Source organism: Aphelocoma coerulescens, chromosome 3 (genome assembly GCF_041296385.1).
Source record: "Aphelocoma coerulescens isolate FSJ_1873_10779 chromosome 3, UR_Acoe_1.0, whole genome shotgun sequence".
Taxonomy (NCBI): domain Eukaryota; kingdom Metazoa; phylum Chordata; class Aves; order Passeriformes; family Corvidae; genus Aphelocoma; species Aphelocoma coerulescens.
In genome coordinates, this window is record NC_091016.1 from 58133811 (window position 1) to 58155732 (window position 21922).

At 35.0% G+C, this 21922-nt stretch overlaps 1 protein-coding gene across 1 annotated transcript in view; it reads right to left on the reverse strand.

Annotated features, from left to right (window-relative positions):
* The window catches only part of ADGB (androglobin), an 89176-nt gene that overhangs the window by 18964 nt on the left and 48290 nt on the right, over positions 1-21922 (reverse strand). The window contains exons 20-26 of the mRNA XM_069010431.1: positions 20604-20742; positions 14973-15107; positions 13513-13606; positions 11854-11988; positions 10897-11050; positions 7616-7803; positions 5863-6047 (exon numbers count right to left, since the gene is read on the reverse strand). Of these exons, the coding sequence (XP_068866532.1) occupies positions 5863-6047; positions 7616-7803; positions 10897-11050; positions 11854-11988; positions 13513-13606; positions 14973-15107; positions 20604-20742 (1030 nt within the window). The remainder of the gene's footprint in view (positions 1-5862; positions 6048-7615; positions 7804-10896; positions 11051-11853; positions 11989-13512; positions 13607-14972; positions 15108-20603; positions 20743-21922) is intronic.

Genomic DNA, 21922 nt, shown 5'->3' on the forward strand with positions numbered 1-21922 from the left:
TGCTTCCTTGTTCCTAAGAAAAGCAGTAGAAGTCAGGAAATCAAAGTAAGACCTTACTGAGATGGTCTCTTAAAGAGGTCTCAAACTCCTAATCACAAGTTATGAGTTGCTCTTCTGCATTGCATTCAGAATCTTTAGCATCAGAGCTATCCCTCTTGCTGTCCCTGTGGCAAGGAGGCCTGTGAGACAAACGTGAAGGAAGGCAATACTTGGTTTCTTCTAAACCATTTTTTAGAGTGCTGCAGCTCCAGGGCTGTTATTTTGTAAAAGGCATTATGCCTAAGTAAGCCTGTAACTGTGGAATAGTTTCTCACTCAGATGCTGCTGAGCTTTCCAGGTATCAGTTAACTTCCCATGCTGTGAAGGTGAGAGTAGATGTAATTCACAGTGGTTGGATTATTAGGTCTTTCATCAGAAGGATCCAAAATCGTGAGGCTTTCACTCAATAGAAGTGCATTTGGATGAATAAGAAACAATATCCAAAGAGCAGAATCTTGAATATTCTACATCTGCAAGAAAACCTGCTGCAAAGAAACAATTTGTATTCCAGATGGAAGAAAATGAAGACATTTTCTAATTGGGTAAATTGCCTTTAGGTTACCATTTGCAATGTTTGCATAAAGGTTTCTAGTCAGGAATAATCTTCAGTGCCTGTCCAAGTACTGTTAGCAAGGGCCAGTGCAAATAATTTACAAAAAGGTAGCTTTAAAGCAGTGACGCCACCTAGATGTACTCCCTTGGAGTCAACAGAGAGGTAAGCTCTGCTCCAGGTGTTGTGTCGGGGTTTTAGGAGATGTGTACTGCCCTCTGAAGGAGTTCACCTCTACCTATCAAGATAGCTGGAGTTCAAGGAGGCTGTATTCCTTAGGCTACAACTGGCTTTCAGGAATGCCTCCCTATTCTCCTCTTCTCTCTCTCCTAAACCTGAAGAGCTTGAGTATTGAAAAGTTCTATAATGATTTTCCCAGAGGGAGATCCTGCCATGAAGATATCTCAGAATGATGGAATCCCCCTTAAGACTCATTCTCTTTCCCTTGCAGGAAAGATCACTTAGAAAAGCTTCCCAAAATACATACACAGCCAGCAATTCTCGTAATGGTCGCCAGGTAGTGCTGTAACACCAAATTATTTTTCTTACTACATACAAAAACATGTATATATCACTCTTGGTTTTCCTAAGTTCTGACTAGAAAGAACTCCTACCTACGTTGCTTCCAGATTCAAGCAAATATCTGAAAGATATTTTGATACGTTGTGACAGGATTATATCAGACTGTTACTGTGGAAAATAAAAGGATTGTGAACATTCACTTGCCCATCTGTGCTTATGCAACTGCTGTGCTTGTATCAACAAAACGAATTGTGCTTGCAGTGTGTGTCAATATGTACCTCCTTTATTGTCAAGCAAATTTTCAAGGTCAAAGTTATCTGCTACATCTCAAAAGAGGTAAATATATTCAAAATCAATTGGTTTAATGTAGGTTTTGAGCTGTGAAAGACATTTATAGAACAGCTGTGACTTGAGATGAATTAACAGGCTGTGGGTGGGCAAGAGAGAGAATGTTTTATTGGTGATGCTTGCACAATAATGTCACTTAAGAGAACTTCTGGCAACACAGTGATCAATTCTATGAGAGGCAGAACATGTGTGGTAGTGAATAAGTCTCAAATGTAGGGACTGTATCTGTCTTAACTAACAAGTTTGATGCCAATGGTACAGCAGTGTTTTCTGGCTATTCCTATGCTGAGAAAACACACTATTTTAGAGAACAAAGAAATACCGACAGAAGGAATCTTGTTGTATTGAATGTCAATTGTACAAATCTCCCCCTGAATTTGGCATCAGTATTTCTGAGTGTTTCTATATTGTTATAGTACAGGCCATAAAAACACTTTTGACAATAGCAAAGAATCATGTTTTTACAATGCCATAAACTGAACCACTGCTGAACCTAGAGACACTCAGTAGGTTGCGTAATACAATACTGTCATATTGGTTATACTGAGTACATTTCACAATATTTTCATTTCGTTTGGATGCTATGAAAGATTCTACACAAAGTATATTCTTTGTGATATACAGGATGTATATTAATAGAAAAAGAACTTCAGTGTTAAGGCCAGTTGGTCTAGTATCATAAAAATATAAGTAATAGTAAAAAACCAACAAACAGTGACAGCTTCACAGTCATTCATTCCAAACGGTAACTCTCTATATATTCACACACACTTAAAGAGCATCAGAATATTCATTTCAACTTCAAATATAGTCTAAAATCAGAACACAATTTTATGGCTGCCACTGCTGAATAGGCCCTGATACAAAAACCTCACTATTTTCAATCAGGTTAATGTAACAGGTATTTCACTGAATAATTCATGATGGATTAAAATAATTCTAAATTAGCAGAAATTATTTGTATCACAGCACATTAGAGCTAGAATGTGTGTGTCTGATTTTTAAGGATATTTTGCAAAGTTCTCACATATGCATCCTGGTAGACTGGCAAAGGCAAAATGCCCCTTTTAGTTATTCTGCCCCATCCTCTCCCTTCCAGCATCTGTTGGAACCCATTTATCTTCTCTGTCACTTGATTGTGCCTTTTAACTTATTTCAGTTCTTCAGATTATCATCTTTGCAGGAAGACAGTTTCCTGAAAGTAAGTTTCTCCTTCACGTTACTGAGGGTAACTTGGCACTGCCACTATTGTGACACTGATCCTAAGATGAGCTATTTTATACTTTTCTGTTTCTATTTCCACCAGTGTACTATTAAATTTACTATTCCACTTCCATATTCAAAAACCAGTAACCAAAAATGGCTACTGATGATCTTGGTAACTCAGAAAGAATCATGACAGCTTCTCTGTAACTTCCTTTAAAACCCTAATGTTTTCATCTGAGGAATTACATTTTAAAAGCATGGTCTTCATAGGATTAAATTTTACATTTCTGGTCATAACAAGGTGCAGTTGAGACAGAAATCAAGATGTTTCATAAATATGATTAAATAAATTATTTTTTCCCATAAAGCATTTGAACTTCATATTATACATTATTCTAAAGCATCATGTTTGGAAACTCCATAGTTCAAAATAGTGGAGGTGAGCAGATGAAATATAATGCTATTTTGGGCTTTAGCAAAGCAATAATCCAGTATTTCAGCGTATTGTCTTTGCCTCAGGTTCTCAATATGCTCAAATAGGGAAACTCAGGTTTACAGAAGATTTATTGTTTTGGAGTCTTCATAGAAGAACCGAAGACTTTAATATCTTACATATGTTATGTATAGTAGTGTCCATTGAGAGTACAGTAGCAGACTTGTTTGCTTATAAACATCTGTTTCATTTAAGCAAACTTGTAATTCTTATGAAGAATTAATTTCAAAATTGAAACACATAGCTACAACGAATAATTCAAAATAGTATACAAATAAACTGGAAATCATTTGATTAAGAAATGAGGTGTACAGAAAGCAGGAAAACAGATGAAGATTATCAAAGAAGATGGCATGGCAGTAGCCTCTAAAATCTATTACATATAAGAAGTGTAATGGAGGCAGGCAGAAGGTACTTAATTTTTGTTTAAAGTTACCTGAGCACTACAGGGACCATTGCTGAAAGTATGTCTAAGAATTATGTACCTCATTCAACTGTACTTATTGGTTTTGAACAGTAAAGTTAAACAGCACTTCAAAATCAAATGTCAATCCACTGACCGAAAGTACATTCAGATGTCAAAACTTTAATTCCAGTTTTGTTCTAGTTTTTAGCAGCCCATCCACAATTTCATCAAATCATAAAAAATGCCAGTAACAAATGGCCAATAGTGTCTGATGGTAACTCTTTTGAGTACTGAGTCTGGCAGACCTCTAACTTCTAAAAGTCTGGAAATGAAGCATGAAAGAGGATGTCTGGATAACCTAACTGCCCTCTGGAGTGAACCTGAAGTTTTAACACTACATCAGAGGGAGATGATGGCAGACTACTGCTAAAATCTCAAGCTGAAGGATCTCTAAGTCCATTTGTAAATCAATACTTCCTTAGTGGGACAGCACATCCAAGAAAACTGGACAATTTTTGTATCATTAAGAAAAAAAACCCCACAAAACATAAGCCACAACTACTAACTGGTATTACAGGATCACTAGAGGCTGAATGCTCCTGGAAGAGGCTGGAAGACACCTCTGGAGATCATTTAGTTCAATCCAGTGGCTAAAAGCAGGTGCAGTTAGGGCAGGCTCCTCACAGCCAGATCCAGTTGGGTTTTAATAATCTCCAAGGGTGAAGACTCCAAAACCACTCTCTGGGCAGTGATTGACACATTGAGAGTAAAAATGAAACAGTTATAAAAAAAACAAACAAACAAGCAACCAAAACCAAAAGAACAGTAAAATCAAACAAACAAAAAGAAAAAAGAAAGGAGAAAGAAAAAAAAAGAAAACCCTTAAACTGAACAACCATGCACTCTAAATCACCTTTTCTAATGCTTAAATTTGTTTCCTGTATTTCAGTTTTTGCTTATTGCCTCTTGTCTTGTCACTGGGCACTACTGAAAAGAGATTGGCTGCAATTTCTTTCTTGCCTCTTCTCCCAATATTTACATGCTGCCAGACTTGGGCATGCAGTAGATTCAGAATGTTAGTTTGCTGGACTACAGAAGGTCACTTTTAACTGATGTCAGCTGGATTTTTGTTAGGTAGCATCACTAGTTTCAAAGTACTTAGAGAAAGTACATGGATTTTAGCATACTTATGAAAGGTGACCTTTAAACACACACTGGTTTTTATCACTAAGAACTGAGCTGACAAGACTGCAGTGCAATGAATGGCAATAAAATAAATAAAATAAAATAAAATAAAATAAAATAAAATAAAATAAAAATAAAATAAAAATTACATTTAAAAAATAAAGTAAAATAAAATAAATAGCCTGACTTTGAGCAAATAGGGTTCTCAGATTCAACTGTTCAGCCAAAAGTGTCTGAAATGTTTGCTGTAGTTTTCAAATACATTTGTTACAAATGAAATTTTGTTTAAATTCAAGTGTTACCGAGAGTTATAACTTTTTCTTGGTATTTAAGTTTCTATGGTAAAGAACTGACAAAGTAAAATGGTCATTTATATCTTCTGTTGCAACTTTGCAAGTCTGGGGCAAGTGGCTCTTACTTCAGTGTCTCCTATCTCCATCATTTCAAGCTGTAGCAGAGACAGAGTGAAAAATTGAGAGTTTTTCTTAAGGATAAATATTACATCATTTATTAAAGAGTCTTTTACCTGGTGCTCTGGGGCTCCTATGATGGATAAGAAACCAGTAAAGAACCAGATAAGAAACCAGTGCCTTTCTGCTCAAAGGACTGATGCTCAGGATGGTGCATTTAGACCACAAGGCCCAGTGCAATCTGTGAATTATCTACCATGCCTCATGGTCTGAGCATCACTTTCCTAACAGCCAAATTTTTGAACTGTAAGATCAAACAAATAGTGGCAAGATACTGAAAGTAAAATATATTTCAATTCTTGAGGACAAGGCAAATATATGCATACAAATTTTCAGCTGAAAAGCTACTTCACTATCCACAAAACTATTTACTTAGTTATAATACAAGACCAAAAGGCAGATGAAAAAAAATGGGGCTGGAGACCTTATTTCCATCAATAATTTCAGTAATTTTCCTCAGTGTTGAGGGCCAAGGATTTCTGTTCATTGCTCAAAAATGTAGCTGATTTCACTCAATGTCAAAGCAATTAGAGATTAATGAAAAGAGCAGGAAAAAATAGTGTTTTCTGTGATTATCAAAAGTTCTGTAAGAATGTATATCATCCAGTGAATAGAATTATCAAATACAGCATACAATACTTACAGTAGGAGCTTGGAAGTGATTGATTACCCCAGAAATTAAAAACTGGGATGACTGCATTGCCCTTTCCAATGACACTTGTAATTTCCTTCTCATTATCTAGGACTTGTAGTTTAATGAACACATCTGAATTAGAGGTTTGTACCTGCAATGTAGCAGTATGTGGTGCTGTGACTTTTACAAAATACCTAAAGAGGAAGAAAAAAATTATAGCAGTATAACCAACTATACCTGATCATTCTTTTTTAGTAAAGTACCTAAATATTGTGCTGAACTGGAAGCAGACAATTAAAATCGAGTTATGAATCAACAGTTTTCCTGGAATAGGATGGGCTACGCTTCCTGTAGTGAAGTTTAGTGCAGTGAATCAACAAACAAAGCAAGTTCTGCTGCTGAAAAAAAGGGGTGGTCTAGCTATTTTTTTTTCACTACCTTATCAAATGTCCAAATAGGCATTTAATCTCCTACTGTACTTTTATTTGTTAAATAACATTAGCCAGATTAGGGAACTGTATCATTTAAAAAGTACCTGAGGAAAAAAAAAAATTATTTGCTTTCAAAAGGGTGGAGAGATCTCCGTTGATAGCAGCAGCTACTTTGGTCAGCTTAAAAGACTGTTACATTAAAAACCTGCAAAATAAGAGTTTGAGGACAAAATTCAAATAACTGTTATGTTGTGACCCATTGCTTTCTGTATTATATGCTTTTTGTCCATAAATTCCAATTGTTATGACTAATCTCACCAAACAAGCAAAGAAACAACAACACACAAAAAATCCACATCTTGACCAGCACATTTGGAGCTAAAAATATATAACTATCTTCCAATAATATTTTTAAAAGATCGGTAACATCAGAAGGGAGAAAAGAATGAAAATCATCAAGAAAGAGAGTTTTACAAAATTTTAGTGCATTTTTTATATTCCCATTACATGCTTTCTTCATTTATACTGAAAGTGATTCCTTCTCTTAAAGAGACCTCTATCCCAAGAATAATCCATTGGTTTGAAATATTGAAAAAAGCCTTCAGGAATCAAGATAAAATGTTTTAGAATTAACCTTCAAAATATACACATTTAATCAGCTCTAAGCATAGGGCCTGTTGTAGTGCAGTGTGTAGTTCTTTGTGTAAAAACTTCAGAATAGCAATTTAGTAATGGCCAGTTCTGAACTCAGAAGGGATTTTAATGAACTTTAATCAATAAAAAGGGATTAATAAAAACTAACTCACATTTTTATTAAATATATTCTCCTAAAAGAATCAGCATGCTAAAATAAAACATATACAATTTTTTCTGCCAGTACTGCAAGATGGAAATTAGTCTCATATATCAGGAAAAAAATGTTTTATTCCTGTAATAATTAAAGCTTTATCTCCATAGTTGAAAAAAAAAATCAAATTTTATGTCTCTTCTCCACCTGCAAAATCTTGATTTTAATACATATTTAATCCCTAGAAGTGCTATGGAATTTCAGTAATTGGCATATGGATAAGATTGATCTTATAGAAATGCAAAATATTGAATTCTGATTTTAAAGCTAAAATTTGTGTACTTCACACCTGTTCTTCATTAAGCAGTGGCAATATTTCACAAAATAACACTTTCACTAATCAAATGTTAAATTTCATAGCCCATAAAATTCTGATACTTGCATCAATAGTCTCCCCTTCTAAGAAAGAGGAAAGAACACACTTTTCTGGAAGGGATGACCCCTATAAGAACCAGAATTTATTCATTCTTCTCTCAGTATTTACCTAAACAGTAGAAACTCATCATTGGGGATGTAATACTCCTTAAGTTGTTTAGTAGAATAGATATTATTTACAGCCTCACGAGAGAGAAATGGAAGTGGACTCTGGGAACTGATGAAGCGGAGCTTCCATTTTCCAGCTGCCACAGGTTGGTCACCAGTGTGTGCTTCAGCCACAAAAGTGTATCCTTTCTGAAAAGGGAAAACAAGCCATTTTTATGTGGCAATAACACTACTCAAAATTCACTCCATGACTACAGGCAATACACTTTTTGTCCATTACACTTATTAATATAATAAGATGTCCTTCATCAGCAAGAATCTTACAACTCCAGTCTATTCTAATCTATGAAGCATCTCTAATTTTAACAATTTTTATTTTGCAGAAAGTTACATAGCAAGTTAAATACAATTTCATCTAACTGCAAAGCTGGCAGGTGTTTTTAGGGGCAGACACAACCAAAGCCCTGCAGTCACTTTCTAACCAAATTATTTGATCATCTAAAATGCTCCTTCATGCTTAGGCAGTGTAAAAGTAGGGGTGGATGAGTTTGCTGCATGGAAACTTAGAGATGAGATTACTTTGGTCTTCAAATCTGAGGTTAAATTAACATTTACCCTAATTCAATAATGCCATTGCAGGTAAAGCATGAAAATTCCAAGATACTATTCTTATTTTTGGGAAGGTATTGATTTAAGAAAAAATATTTATTGCTTTAGAAAATGCAAGTAAAAAAAATACAAAATGTAACACACAATTAATAAGGCTGGTGCAGATTTAGGTGCTTTTTATGAATCCCGAGAATAGGAATCTAAGGAGCCAGGATATAACACAAAAAGTTTCAAACTTTGATAAATCTGTATTTGTGAAAATGAAGGTAATATGAATGTGATTGCTTGAAAGGCAGGGGCAGGGAAAAGGGATATAAGGAGTGCAATGGCCACTTGTAATGTTACAGCGGAACTCAGAATTAAGTCCCTTCTTCATGTATTCTGAATAGTCCTACTAACCCCCTATTTCAAACATTAAAATGTCATGTTCCACCCAAGAAATAGTCCAAATTAAAATTCTTTGAAAGGTTTTAGCTCTTTTAGTCCTCTTCTAAATTGAGTTTAAAGAAACCAGCATTTACCAGCAAAACCAGCTTTGTTGAAAAATCCTTAACAGGGTTGTGATTTTAGGACTATCCAATAATGCAGGGCTGTGACTCCGGGAATACTGAATATTTAGAATGAAAGTAAAATAAATTATTCATTATTCCAATTTGTGCAATTGTAGCTGTAAGGCACTTTATAACCTTTAATCACCACAAGGTAACAGCAATCACTCAGGGTAACCATTCAGGAGAACTCATTTACTTAAACATCTAGTTAAGCATAGAGTCATAGGCCCCTCTGTTCTTATCAAGAACACCTGGAAACTGAGAAGGATTTAGCCAGATATTCAACTGCTTTCTGACAGCATGGGGTGCATGAAAAGAACAATTTCTCTTGTATACCTATTTATAAAGATAATGTTATATAATCTTAACACTCACTATAAATATCAGAAAATTTAGACTTAGGACCAAAAGTTTGAGTGAGCACTTTCTGAATACTATGAGCAATTAGCACAATAACTGAATTTTGTGTCTGGTAGGAAGATCAAGTCACTACTAAGAAATAAGAAAATAGATCTCAACAACCCCAAAAAAGTTTATGTCTCTTTCTTAAAAAACCTTCCAGAAGTTTCACTACTTACTTTGATATCTTTTTACAATTCACTGTCTCTAGAATCAGAAAGGTTTGCTTTCTAATATACCACCCAAACTAGCTTTATGGCAAAGTAAGATGATTCCCTTACGGCCTTCTACTACTAGTCAAGACAAATAACTGAGCAGTGTCCTTGCTCAAACAGACTTCTATTTTCTAGACTAAACATGGTGGTAGTGATGATTTCTTAAACTTATCTATGTAGGTCAGCTGCAGCTCGAGTGCTTATCTCTATCCTTTTCTACAATCAGTTCAAAAGACTTGTGAATAATAAAAAGCATAGAATTAAAAAAAGACCACCAAGAACTAAACCAAATTCAACTGTATCCAGCAGTGGAAAGAAAACACCATAAAATAAGAAAATTTAATGCAACCCCAAAAAATCCAAATGCTAAGCAAGTAGCCAGTTTCTATCTAGGCTGTAATGTCTGCAAAAAGAAGACAGACTTTAGCGCTAGTGTGCAGATTTAATCTTTATTGTCAATCATTCTGAAATGAACTTTAGTGTGTTCCAGGAGTGTCTCTGCAGCAGTGAAACAGTATCTGTTGACAGGACTCCATTTTAGCGCTGTTGTAAACTGCTGAGTCATAGTTTTGAAGCAGAACTGGTAGGTGTATTTTTTTAAAAAAATGGACTTTTTATGTAATAATACAGACATTTAAGAATTCAGGCATACTGTATAATTTCTTGCTTGATGTATTACATTGGTGACTGTTTTTTACAAAATACTGTAATAAAGAAATGTAACAGATTAAAATAATACCATTGTATTCTGTGTTTGCTAATTGCAAAACGTCTTGTCAAAGTATCAACAGAGCTTTCAGAAGCTTGTGCAGGTCCACTGAAACAATAATCAACTATTTAGAAATAGGAAGAAGACAAGTTAAATTGTAGAGTATAAGGTTATATTCTTACTGAGGAACTCAGGAGCTCATTGATTGAGAAATGAAATAAGAACAAGTAGAAAAATACAGCATGCCTGCACAACTGTGTTTTAGTACTCTAAAAATCACTCTTTACTGCTATCAACCACATTTAATATTACAAAATATAAACCATTAGTTTAGCAAACAATAACAGAAATGTTGCTTTAGGAGGGGACTTCTTCAATAGGGAAGAACAGGAATCCAGTATAAGGGCCATTTTCATTACTAATTGACAGTCACTGAGGCTACTGTGCTGTACCCATGGGAAGAAAGGATGGACACTTACCATTCCTTGTTCAAAATTTTTATGGCCACAAGTTAAACATTGGTTCAAAGTTTACTGTGCTCACTGTTACGCATGATAAAAGAGAAAAAAAAACCATAATAATAGCAGCTGGAAAGAATACAGAGGAGAGAATAATCAAAAGTTCAGTAATAGATATTTAGCACAGAAGCAGGTCAGTGATGGTCTCTGTTCAAATTTGCTAATAAATAAGGGTGTACTTTTAAGTAGAACACTAAGAAACAGATAAAAATCTCCACAGAATCTGGGCACTTGTTATTATTTTTAAAATCATACTTTTCACAACAGCTTCTTGCATTTACCTTATTTTTGGGATAAACATGAGGTGTGACTTTGAAAAAGGCATGTGGCATTTCCTCCTGTGTGTCATTATCAAGAACATGAAGTCTACAGGAAGGGATAGTGGTAAACACCTTTGTCAATACAAGCATGTCTTCTGGGACAATAAATATTTCTCTAAAAAATATTTAAATTACATCAAAATTATTTTCACAAATAAAAGGATTTGTGCAGCACAAATCAAAAATATTGTCATGGTTTAAGTCCAGCCAGCAATTAAGTACAATGCAGCTGCTCACTCACTCCCCACACCCAACCCACCCGAGGGAAAGAATCAGAAAGAAAATATAAATCTCATGTGTTAAGAACAGTTTAACGATTCAAACAAAATATACTAACAAATATTCTAATAATATTTGTATTTTTAATGATAAGGAGAGGGAGAGAGAGTTACAGGACCCAAGAGAAGAAAGTGATGCACAATACAATTGGTCACCACCCACTGACCGACGCCCAGCCTGCTCCTGAGCAGTGATCAGCCCCCTTCCAGGTAATTCTCCCCCAATTTATATACTGAACATGACATTCTGTGGTATGGAACATCCCTTTGGCCACTTCTGGACAGCTGTCCTGGCTGTGCTTCCTCCCAGATTTTTGTCCACCTCCTCACTGGCAGAGCATGAGACACTGAAAAGTCCTTGACTTGGGGTAAGCACTCAACAACCAAAACATCTGTGTGTTATCAAAATTATTCCCACACTAAATCCAAATACAGAGCACTGTACCAACTACTAACAAGAAAATGAAGAAGAAATGAAGAAGAAAATGAAATTTGTTCCTGCCAAAGCCAGAACAAGTATACATCAGAATTTAAGGAAAGCAGACAGATAAGAAGTAAGTTTTTAAGCAGGTTAGTGTAAAACCACAGTGCATCAGTACTACTTCCCCATAGGAGTTGCATAGGGCTCTGTGGAACTCACCTGAAAACCAGAAACCATGCATTTGGTGGTTGATCAGCATATGTTACTGCATAGTCAGTGAAATATGTCTTACACCATTCATCTTCATAACAAGGAAACTTTTCAACTGAATTACAGTTTCTTTTAAACATTTCTCTGGAAAGCAGAAAACAAAGACTTAAATCTAATCCGGATGGCATATATATATATATGCTGACTTTTACTTATGCTGATCATGAAGCATAAGTACTTTGTACATGAAGGTAAAACAACAACATAAAACGTGTTACTAATGTTTCTCTAGTAGCTGTTCACTCTTAAATAATAAAAAAGAATAATGCAGGGTTCAGCTCTTTCAGACCTCATGGCAAATATATGCACATATTTCTATTCATCAGTCTACCCATGACTATGGCTGCTTCTAATACCCCAAAATGTTATGGCTTCTACAAAACTTTACCTCTTTCTTTTTCTTTTTTTTTTTTTTTTTTAAATAAATATCAGTTAGCATAACTTAGTTGTCGTCTTAAAGCTGTGGAATCATTAGGATATTAAAATGCCCTTATTTAGTTTTAAAACTTTTGGGAACAACAAAGGAATAAAAGCAAAACTTATTGGCCAAGGCGCTAGATTGTTATGTTAAATGGAAATCTGTCAGCTGCTAAAAAAACATTAAGCACAAGTACATTAGCATGATTTTAACACTCAAATGTATCCCTCAGGACAATGCCTATGAACCCCATAAGTTTCAAAAGTCTGAAGGCAGACTGAAAACTGCATCTCATCCTTGCTGATGTAGAGATGCTGGAAATCTAAAATGCATGGCTAATACTTAGAACAAGGCTGTGGTTGCAAAGTCCTGATCCCATCAATGTACACAGGTTCTACAGGATTAGAAACACTAAAAAGTGATATAAAATTATACCTGGTGTGAGTGTTGCTCAAATTGCTGCTTATAAGGAGTGAGGATTTATATCCACAGGCAGTAATTATTGTCAGTTTGCACTCCTCATCTTTGGAAGAATTGATTTACTGCTAGATCAGTGGTGTGAACACTTGCAGAGAGATTTTTGCAGGACTTAATGGAAATATGGGATCCCCAAAGAGTGTCATGCTTGCAAATGGTTTAATGAACACTGTTGAAATTAGAATAGCTGTCTTTCCAAAAGCTGTAATAAAATACCAGGGAGAGCATCTACCTAGAAATACATCTACTTGCCTTCAAGCAAATGCAACAAAAAAGTCCCCATATGAGATAATAAACTGGTTACAGTTAAATAGTATAGCTATCTCCTTTCTAATGTTAACCACAATTCCTTAACAGATAGCACAAATCAAAAAGTTTCTTTAAAACAACTGGTTAACTGTTTAACTAAGGAATCAGTATCAGATCTATCCTTATGGAACAGCCTACCAAATACTAAAAAAATTAAACACAGGGAAAAGGTAATATTCTATCTCAAACTGTAGGAAAAAATCTGTAACATATCTAAAAATTAGATTTTACTCATGTAGAGTACACAGAATAAAGCACAGCATATATTTAGTAAAAACATTTCATCCCTTCCATCAGGGTTTTGTAATTTTGACACTAATTATACTCTTACTATGTTTATTTTGTGAAATAGGAGTATATGACAATTGCCTGCAATAAAATAGTTTGATTTATTGCATGATTACCTCAACAATGTTACAGCACACTGTTCAAAATTTAACTCAATCACAGTCCATAGGTTTTTCAAAGTTTCTTCAACATCAGTGTTTTCTTTAGTACCTAGAGATAATAAAATAAGTTAGAAAATATAACATCCAATTTTTTTATTGTTCTAAATTACATCTGCCAAATACTTTTGAAAAATGCCACTTGCACAAGTAAATTGCCTTATTTATTTAGAGTTTTACAGAAGTCTCACTGAGCTGAAAACTGTTTTCTCCTTTCACAGAGTATATTCCATTCATCATCATCTTTGTACTTTTCAGCACTCCTACAACTGCAAAAATGATGCGATCAATATTTTCTCCAGTTTACAGTTTTTTCACTGTAACATGTTGTAATGATATGTGGCAATCTCTGTCCTCAGAGAATAGGCTATTTAACTCCCAGCAACTTTCATCTGCAGATACCAGGAAGGGGTAGGGATGTACCTAAACTATCTGTGTAGCTAAAAGGAAAAGAATTGGACAGCTCCAATGGGTAATTATTCATCCCACCCATGTTGGGTAACTCAGATAACAGGATGTGTTGTCATCTCAAGGTATCTACTTCTATACACAGAATACAGACGAAGACTAGACTGTTTGATTTTTAAGTTTTCAGTAGTACAACACAAATCTTGGTTTATTCCAACAAATACCTTATTCTTTTAAAAATAAATGCCATTTTTTCTAACTTGAATATGTACGGATTCAAGTCACAATCTTTGGATCTCAGCCTAAAGATCCTGTTACTATCAAATTCCTTTTCTCATGTGGGTACTTAAAGATTATAGCAAAGTCTTTTTTTCATCTGGTCTTTCTGACATTACAAGCTAACAACCTGTAAATACAAGGCATATATTTAATCCTGATCCTTACAACTCTACTCAGAATTTTGTGGTTGTTATCTATCTTTCTCCCTGGACTGTGGACACTGCACTTGGACACAGTATTCCAGCTGAGATAACAGAATTGCTGAATAGGAAATGTGCTACAAGTTTTGAACTGCTATGCAAGATTTCTCTATCTATATGCATAAGAATGAAGGATAGTGTCAGTACAGTATCTTTGGAGGACAGCATCAGACTTCAATACTGTGTGTGCTCCACTGATTACTCATTATGATGCTTAGGTTCTTTTATGATTTCCTTTACATTTCCAGAAAAAAACTCAAACATTTAGCCCAGCTCTGACCTAAATCGACATTAATGAAAATTCTGGTTTAGTATCTATGCAAATCTAGGGGGGGGGGTGTATCTTTCACACACTTTTAGTATCATATGTTCTAACTGAGTGGTTAGGTGTACTTAATAGAACTCTAAGTTCTATTTCATTAGTTTCAGTTACTTTTACCTAGGTGTTAATTAGCAAAAAACTCTTTAGAGTGAAGATTTGAATAAGATGAGGTATGAAACATTTTTTAAAGGCATTTTTAAATGACACACCTGGTTCTCTGCTTTTCAGTATTTTCCTAATATAGGTCCCTCTCCAGTTGGCTTGAATTTTGACAGCTGCTGCTGCTTCTTCAGATGTAGGAGTTCGGTTCTCCCAACTACTAAGGGATTTCTCCTCACTGCTCTCTGAAGGAATGGGAGAATGAGCAACATCAACAAAGCTGCCTTTAATGAATTTAAAACGAAAAAAAACCCCCAAATAAACACGAAATAGCAAGAGAGTTATTTTAAGCTTAAAACTTTTATGATGAAAATATTACTCTTGAATTTTTTTTTTATCATGATAAAATCAGAGAAAATATACTGTGTAATTACACAAAGTCAAAATGTAAGCTATTTTGCTAATTCCAAACACCAAATAATTTAATTTTTCTCTTCATGAACAGCTATTGCAGGACACATTTTAGAATCATGTCTCCTACTGTAATTTCAAAATATTCTTCCAAACATGAACCAAGAGGATCTGATACACTGAAGTCTGACTTGGTACACAGTTTTAAAAGAGCTTCACAAGAATTTAAGTACTTCTGTCTCTCAATCTGATTATTTTATTAAGTAATAATTTAACACCAGAGTTGTTTGAAACATTTTGTTTAGCCTTCACAAAGGAACCATGGAATAAGGGTAAGATCTATGATAAAGGGAGAGTTCATTTATCTGACTGACTTTCTGTTACCAAAGAGTTTTGAAGTGGAACATAATTAGTAGGTTCTGAGAGGCTAGCAATGAGCTCTTTGAAGGCATTCTTGCCTAAAGTTAGCATCCTGGGAGCCATCAGCACCAGGACTTAGGGAAGGGTGTGGGGAGCAACAAGAGGCCAGTGCCTGGGGGTAGTTTGGAACTGCACACATATGAAACAAATGGTAGGAAGGAAGAAGAGCATGATAGGAAGGAAGAAGAGCTGCAAAAAGAAGTACCAACAAACAAAAAGGAGAAGAGGAATCTGCTTGAAAAATGTAGACAACACTGCAGGCAAAGAAACTATCTTAAGATACTGCTTTCATCAGCCAGATCACACATTTCAATCTAATCACTTTTATTCAATATTGCTAAATCTGGCTGTGTTCTCAAACCATCATTTCTTACCACTATTGCATTTGCAAATGCTAGAAAGCTTCTTTAATACTTGGGGGCTGAAAGATTACACAAGCCCACTTCAATATAAACCAGATTAGGACTCAACAATATGAATGGCACAACCACTTTTATAAAAGAGAAGCATATAATCAGTCACAGAATAATACAGACTGGAGGGGACCCCTGAAGGTCATCTGGTCTGATCCCACATCCAAAGTGGGATGAATTTAGAATAGGTTGCTCATGTTCTTGAGTAAATGTCCAGTTCATTATTTAATACTTCCATAATCATGGAGACCATAATTTAATTTTCTTTTCCAAGTTTTGATTAGCCTTATGGTGAAAAATGGCTTCCTAATATCCAGCTGGAATTTAACATGTTCTAAGATGAGTCCTGTCTGTGCACCTCTGGAAAGGTTTTGGCTCTCCCATTCATTCATCACTGTAACACATTTCAAAATGAATTTGTCCGATCTAAATCTTGTCTATTTTACAACTAAATAACACAGTGGCAAGATGACTTCTGACCCCACTAATCATTATTTTCACAGAAGGGAAATAAACTTCAATTTTCAGCACATGTTTTAGCTCGGAAGAATGAGTTTTGCTGCAGAGCCTACATTCCCCATATAAGGGAAAATAATGTATTATAAAGTAGAAGTTGTATATATATGAACACACACATACACAGATTGACTTGATGAGTAAGAACATCCTAACATGGAACAGGAATCAATAATATAGAAAAGTACACACAAAAAGTATTGGCCTGGTGTTGCCCTATGAATCAGCTGAAAACTTCATCCACTGAGGATGTCAAGCGGCCTCCATAACTAGAAATAAGTACCTATATCTCTATAAATAAAACATTTTATTTGTGAGGATAAAGAATATATGGCTATACACACAGTTAGTTAAATGTTAAACTGTTTCTGAAAACACAAATATAAAAAATTTGGATGGACTGTTACACAGAAATCAATTCCATTAATAGAAACTGTCACAAGTTACCACAGATCAGGCCAAAACCCAAAAATTATGAGTATGTATTCCTAAAGTATATATTCCTAAGGAGTTTCTTTTTTGTTCTAATCTTTTTATACAATGTCATAGGAACAAAAATATTTTTCTTTGCAATATTTAAGTCAAAATAATGAAGTCTAAATTAAATATTCTGATCTTTAAAGGTTTTTTTTTACTTAACCTTTCTTACTATTTTTTCTTATAAGCAGAGAAATGTGTACTCTGAAATGCTTTGAATCAATCATTATTGAACTAGAGAATGCTTTAAATCAATCAATATTGAACTAGTGCATGTTTCAAATTTGACATTATGATTGAACACAGATTTGTCAAAAATCTCTGACACGCCTCAGCTGTTAATCAGAAAACACCCTGCTAATAATAAAACTGAAGCTTTCAAAGCAGCCTAGCAAGACTTTGTTCACCATAAAATCACTGCAGTTTTCTCGGAGGCAATTTAACAATGATTTTTTTGAAAAAGGAGTATTTTGCATGTACTCAAGAGGCACTTCACATATTCAACCAAATAATGTCCAACTTCCCCTCACCTCTTAGGGAAACTCAAGTGCAAATCCAAAGTGCAAGAAGAAACAAATGTTAAGAATTCTCTTTTCAGTCACACAACACAACTGTATAATCACTCATCTGAACCTATGCTTCTGGAGGAGAGAGAAGCTTGTTCTGAAAAAGAACTGAGCAGGACTTCTCAAATACAGTTTCACAGATAAGTTCATAGAGAACAGCTCAACTTCTAGATAGAATTTCAGACCAGAAGGTTTTAAGAGAACAGTACGCACAGGGCACTTCACTTCCAACTTCAAAGTTGGAATTTATCCATGAGAAAGAAATGTAGCCCTTGAAATGTGCCTAAATGACTCTCAAGTGTTTGAGACTCCTGAAAATCAGTGCCACAGACCACTGGCTCACTACTGGGCGCAATGAAACCAGGACAAGGTAAACAAAGAACATGTACAACAGAGAGCAGGCAGGCAGTTTTGAATTGCCAACACTGTCTCTTGTGTAACATCATCCTGATATACGCTTCCTTTCCCAGGAAGCATCACATACCTCAGTAAATTCAGCGCCTCATGACTGCCCAAAGTTCTGCAGGGCCCCTTTATTCACTCTCTTTCCAGAATACAACAGGAAGAGCCATGCCATGGTGAAGCACTCAGCTTCAGACACTTCCATCTTTTTTTCGTATGTTCACATGGCATGATCTTCCACTCGCTTCTTGTGGTTCTTCTGCTATTTGCTCCATGGGGATGGATACTTGGCAGACAAATAAATATGACTAGACCATTTTCAGGGTGGCTTCTCAGAAACCTTACCAGGCATGACCACTAACTGCTGGGAATCATAATATCCTTGCCCTTGGTAAACCCTGAGATTAATTCAGCACACAGTGGAAAATGAATATGCCAACATAAAATGGAGGTGATCTTTCAAAAAAAGCTCACATTTAACCTGATATATTCGCAGATACAGATGACAAAAATATTTCAGTCATCTGTTATGGTATTTACACTGGAGTCTATTAGGTTCCAAAGAGTAACTACTTCAAGTTGTGACAAGACTTGAGCAACTAACCTGACAATGCAGCAGTGCTAATGTGGGCCAGGGCAATAAGCTGATGCCAATCCTTCTAGGCCTTTCTACAGTGCAGTTTTCAACTGGTTTTTCCTGCTATCTACCTGTCTTTCCTTGACATTTCACTTGGTTTATGCTTTATTTCTTTAGAGTTCTGGATGGAGCCTGGACAAAAGCATGCATTTACTCCAAAGCAACATTTATTTAGCAGGGCAAAAAGTCAATAAAGGTCAAAAAATGTCCAGCGTCAATAAATCCAAAGGGAAACAATTACCTTTCTGGTCCCAAAGGGATCTCTTGTAATTTAATTCTAGAAAAGAAAATAATTTCAAAGGATATCTTGGACACTGGAGGAAGCAAAACTGAAACAGAACTTTCTCCATATATTTATCCCACTTTTTTGATTCACTGCCCAACTCCTAAAAAATATTCTGTCACAGTGGATCTCATACTTTAGTAATTTATATGAGATCTTTGCTACAACCTGTCAACTGTGCTAATTATTCAAATCTATTTAAAAAAATGTCTTCTATTGCTGACAAGTGTTTAAGGTTTTTTTTTTTGAATACAGAAATCAGTAGCACAGTTATCTTTAAAAATGTGACAGGTGTTGTTTACTTCAAGTGGTGTGATAAATGTCAATATGCTGACCCTTGTAATATACTCTTGTCATGGGATGCAATTCTCTGAAAAATACCTGATGTCTCACAGGAGAATAACCTTCAGAAGAGAGGAGATTCAGAGGAAAGTTCCCAGTAAAGAGAGACAAGTATACATACTTATAAGTGCTTTCTTTAAAGGAGAGAAGTATTACAACATTGTGTCAGGAGTCAGTAAAGATATTTGTATAAATTTTAATTTAGTTTTTTATACTAATTTTCCATAATAAACTGACTAATCAAAAGGAAGTTAGTACCATTTTGTTTGACCCAGTAGAAACACTTTATATTCTGTAAGTTCAAAATAGACAGAGGAAAAGCTAAGTCCCCATAAAAAGCCTTCAAATGGTGATCATGTCTCTTCCCACCAATCAGATAAATGATTTTTCTGTTGTGATATGAAACCATATACATAAGGCTTTTGTTAATAAATTAAATGCTAATATTAATAGATTAAAAAGTTACAGAGACTGAAAAATAAGTCCTAAAATGGAGAAGAGCCATATATTTGGTTGCCAGGCAAACTTAATTGTAACTGCATATGCCTCCAGCCTGCATAAAAAATGAAGCAAAGAAACAGAGGGAAGAGAATTATCCCTGCTTTTCATAAATATTTGGCTTTCCAATGGCTCCTCTCAGATTACATTCAGGTACACAGGACGCCCTAACAACAGGCTGGAGAAGAGGCAGATGGTGCTGTAGCTGGTTCCACCCTACATTAGCCAGGCAATACAATAATTTTACAAACAGCAAACTTAAAAAGAAGCAACCAACCAAGCGAGCAGGACAAAAAAAATTAAAATACCCCTCCCCTCTGCAACCAAACAAAAACCTCTCAACCCATAACTAAGAAATAGTTGAACTTCAATGAAGGTACTAACTTGAGTCTTCCTTCACTCTCATTTTGTGAACAATATATGCATTTAAGGTCTTTTCAGCTGATAATATGAACAAAAGTGATGAGCTGCAGTACATCAGGTAAAAAAACCGGATATGTTTGTTAATGTTTGTCAATACTGACAAATGCAACTCAAGGAAGACAAAGAGCAGTCTTATAAATTAACAAAGGGTAAACATACTTTCTGGAACAAGGAAAAGGATCATTTCTATTCTGAGATGAGCCTCAGATGTGCTGTCAGCAGTAAAAGTCCTAGGCTTAAAAATTAACTGTGCCTACTTAAGCAAGAAAAAACAAGAACAGAGAAGAGCTGACTTCCCTGAAAATAAGGATGGGCAGATATATTTGAAGTGATTAGCAATATCAATACGTTACCTGAAAACACAGTGTCATCCCCAGAAATATCGGTGCCTTTAAAATCCAAAGTGAAGGATCTGAAGGCAAATTTATATCTGTTAAGATCCTTCTTGTCTAATACAGATTTGATCAAATACCAAAATGCATTATTGAAAACCTAAAATCAGAAAGAGGAAAAGCATTAAAAGAATGATTCATTTTTAAAGACTGATTTATACTGCTTCTCATTATTGTTTCAAAAACTGTTCCCCTCTTCTCTTATGATGTATAAATGAAGTCTTTAACTTCCTCTAACAAATACTATATCTGAAAATTAATCCAAACTGCAGGACTACAATGCTTTAAGACAACAATCAAGAGAAAACCTGTTTCATGCCTGGCTTATAAAAATAAGAAAATATTACTTATTCTACAGTGTGTTTATCACCCAAAAACATCCTACTAGTTTATGCATAGGGGGTTGATGGTGTCATACCAGAAGACAGAAGAACATATTATAATTGCTATCATGACAATGGGACTTCTACACTCAGGGATGGAGAACAGAGACTGTTAACTGAATGGGAATGCTTTCTAGGAGGTGCCACATCATGGGAAGATTTGGCACTATTTCTTTTGACATATTGATGCTCTTTAAAGATCAGAAATCCAGTCTCTTCCTCCCCCACTCCTAGTAGATGGGAATTTTAGAGTGTTTTTCAGAATTTGTTTCATAATCTGACTTGAAAAACATAGTAACAACTTACTGGAAAAGACATGATTTTTCTCTTTCATTGTCCTTAGTTTCATACTTTTCTGCTTTCTGGAAACAATTTATGTATTTTAATACTAATAAACACATCCTTTATTTTTAAATTTGTAAGACTAGGGAAGAAAGAATATAGTAGATTCTTTCTTGCACTCAGAATATATTTTCTCTGTTTGTATTAAAGATAGATAATTTTCATATTTTCATTCTTGAATCACTGTCAGCTCAATGCCTTTCATTTATCCAATTTCTGTCTTTTTATTCTTTTTCAGCTATACATTGGTCTTCTTAGAGGGTGAGAGATGAAGAGATATCTGTGTTTATGACTCCTGAATTTTTCTTAAGGTCTCTAAGTTTTGCACATATTTCATATGAGCATATGCATTTAAAATTTGTATATTCCATTCCTGAGTTCAAACCAATTTTTTTTTCCTGGTGGACTTGGCATGAAAATTACCTCTTTTATGAGTGGTGCACCTGTAATCATTCTCTTTTAATTTTGTTATTTTGCTGAATTTGAGCCTGGTGTCAAACCCATCTATAAAACTGCTAGCTTAGGTGTTCTAATTTTTAATATCAGTGATTATAA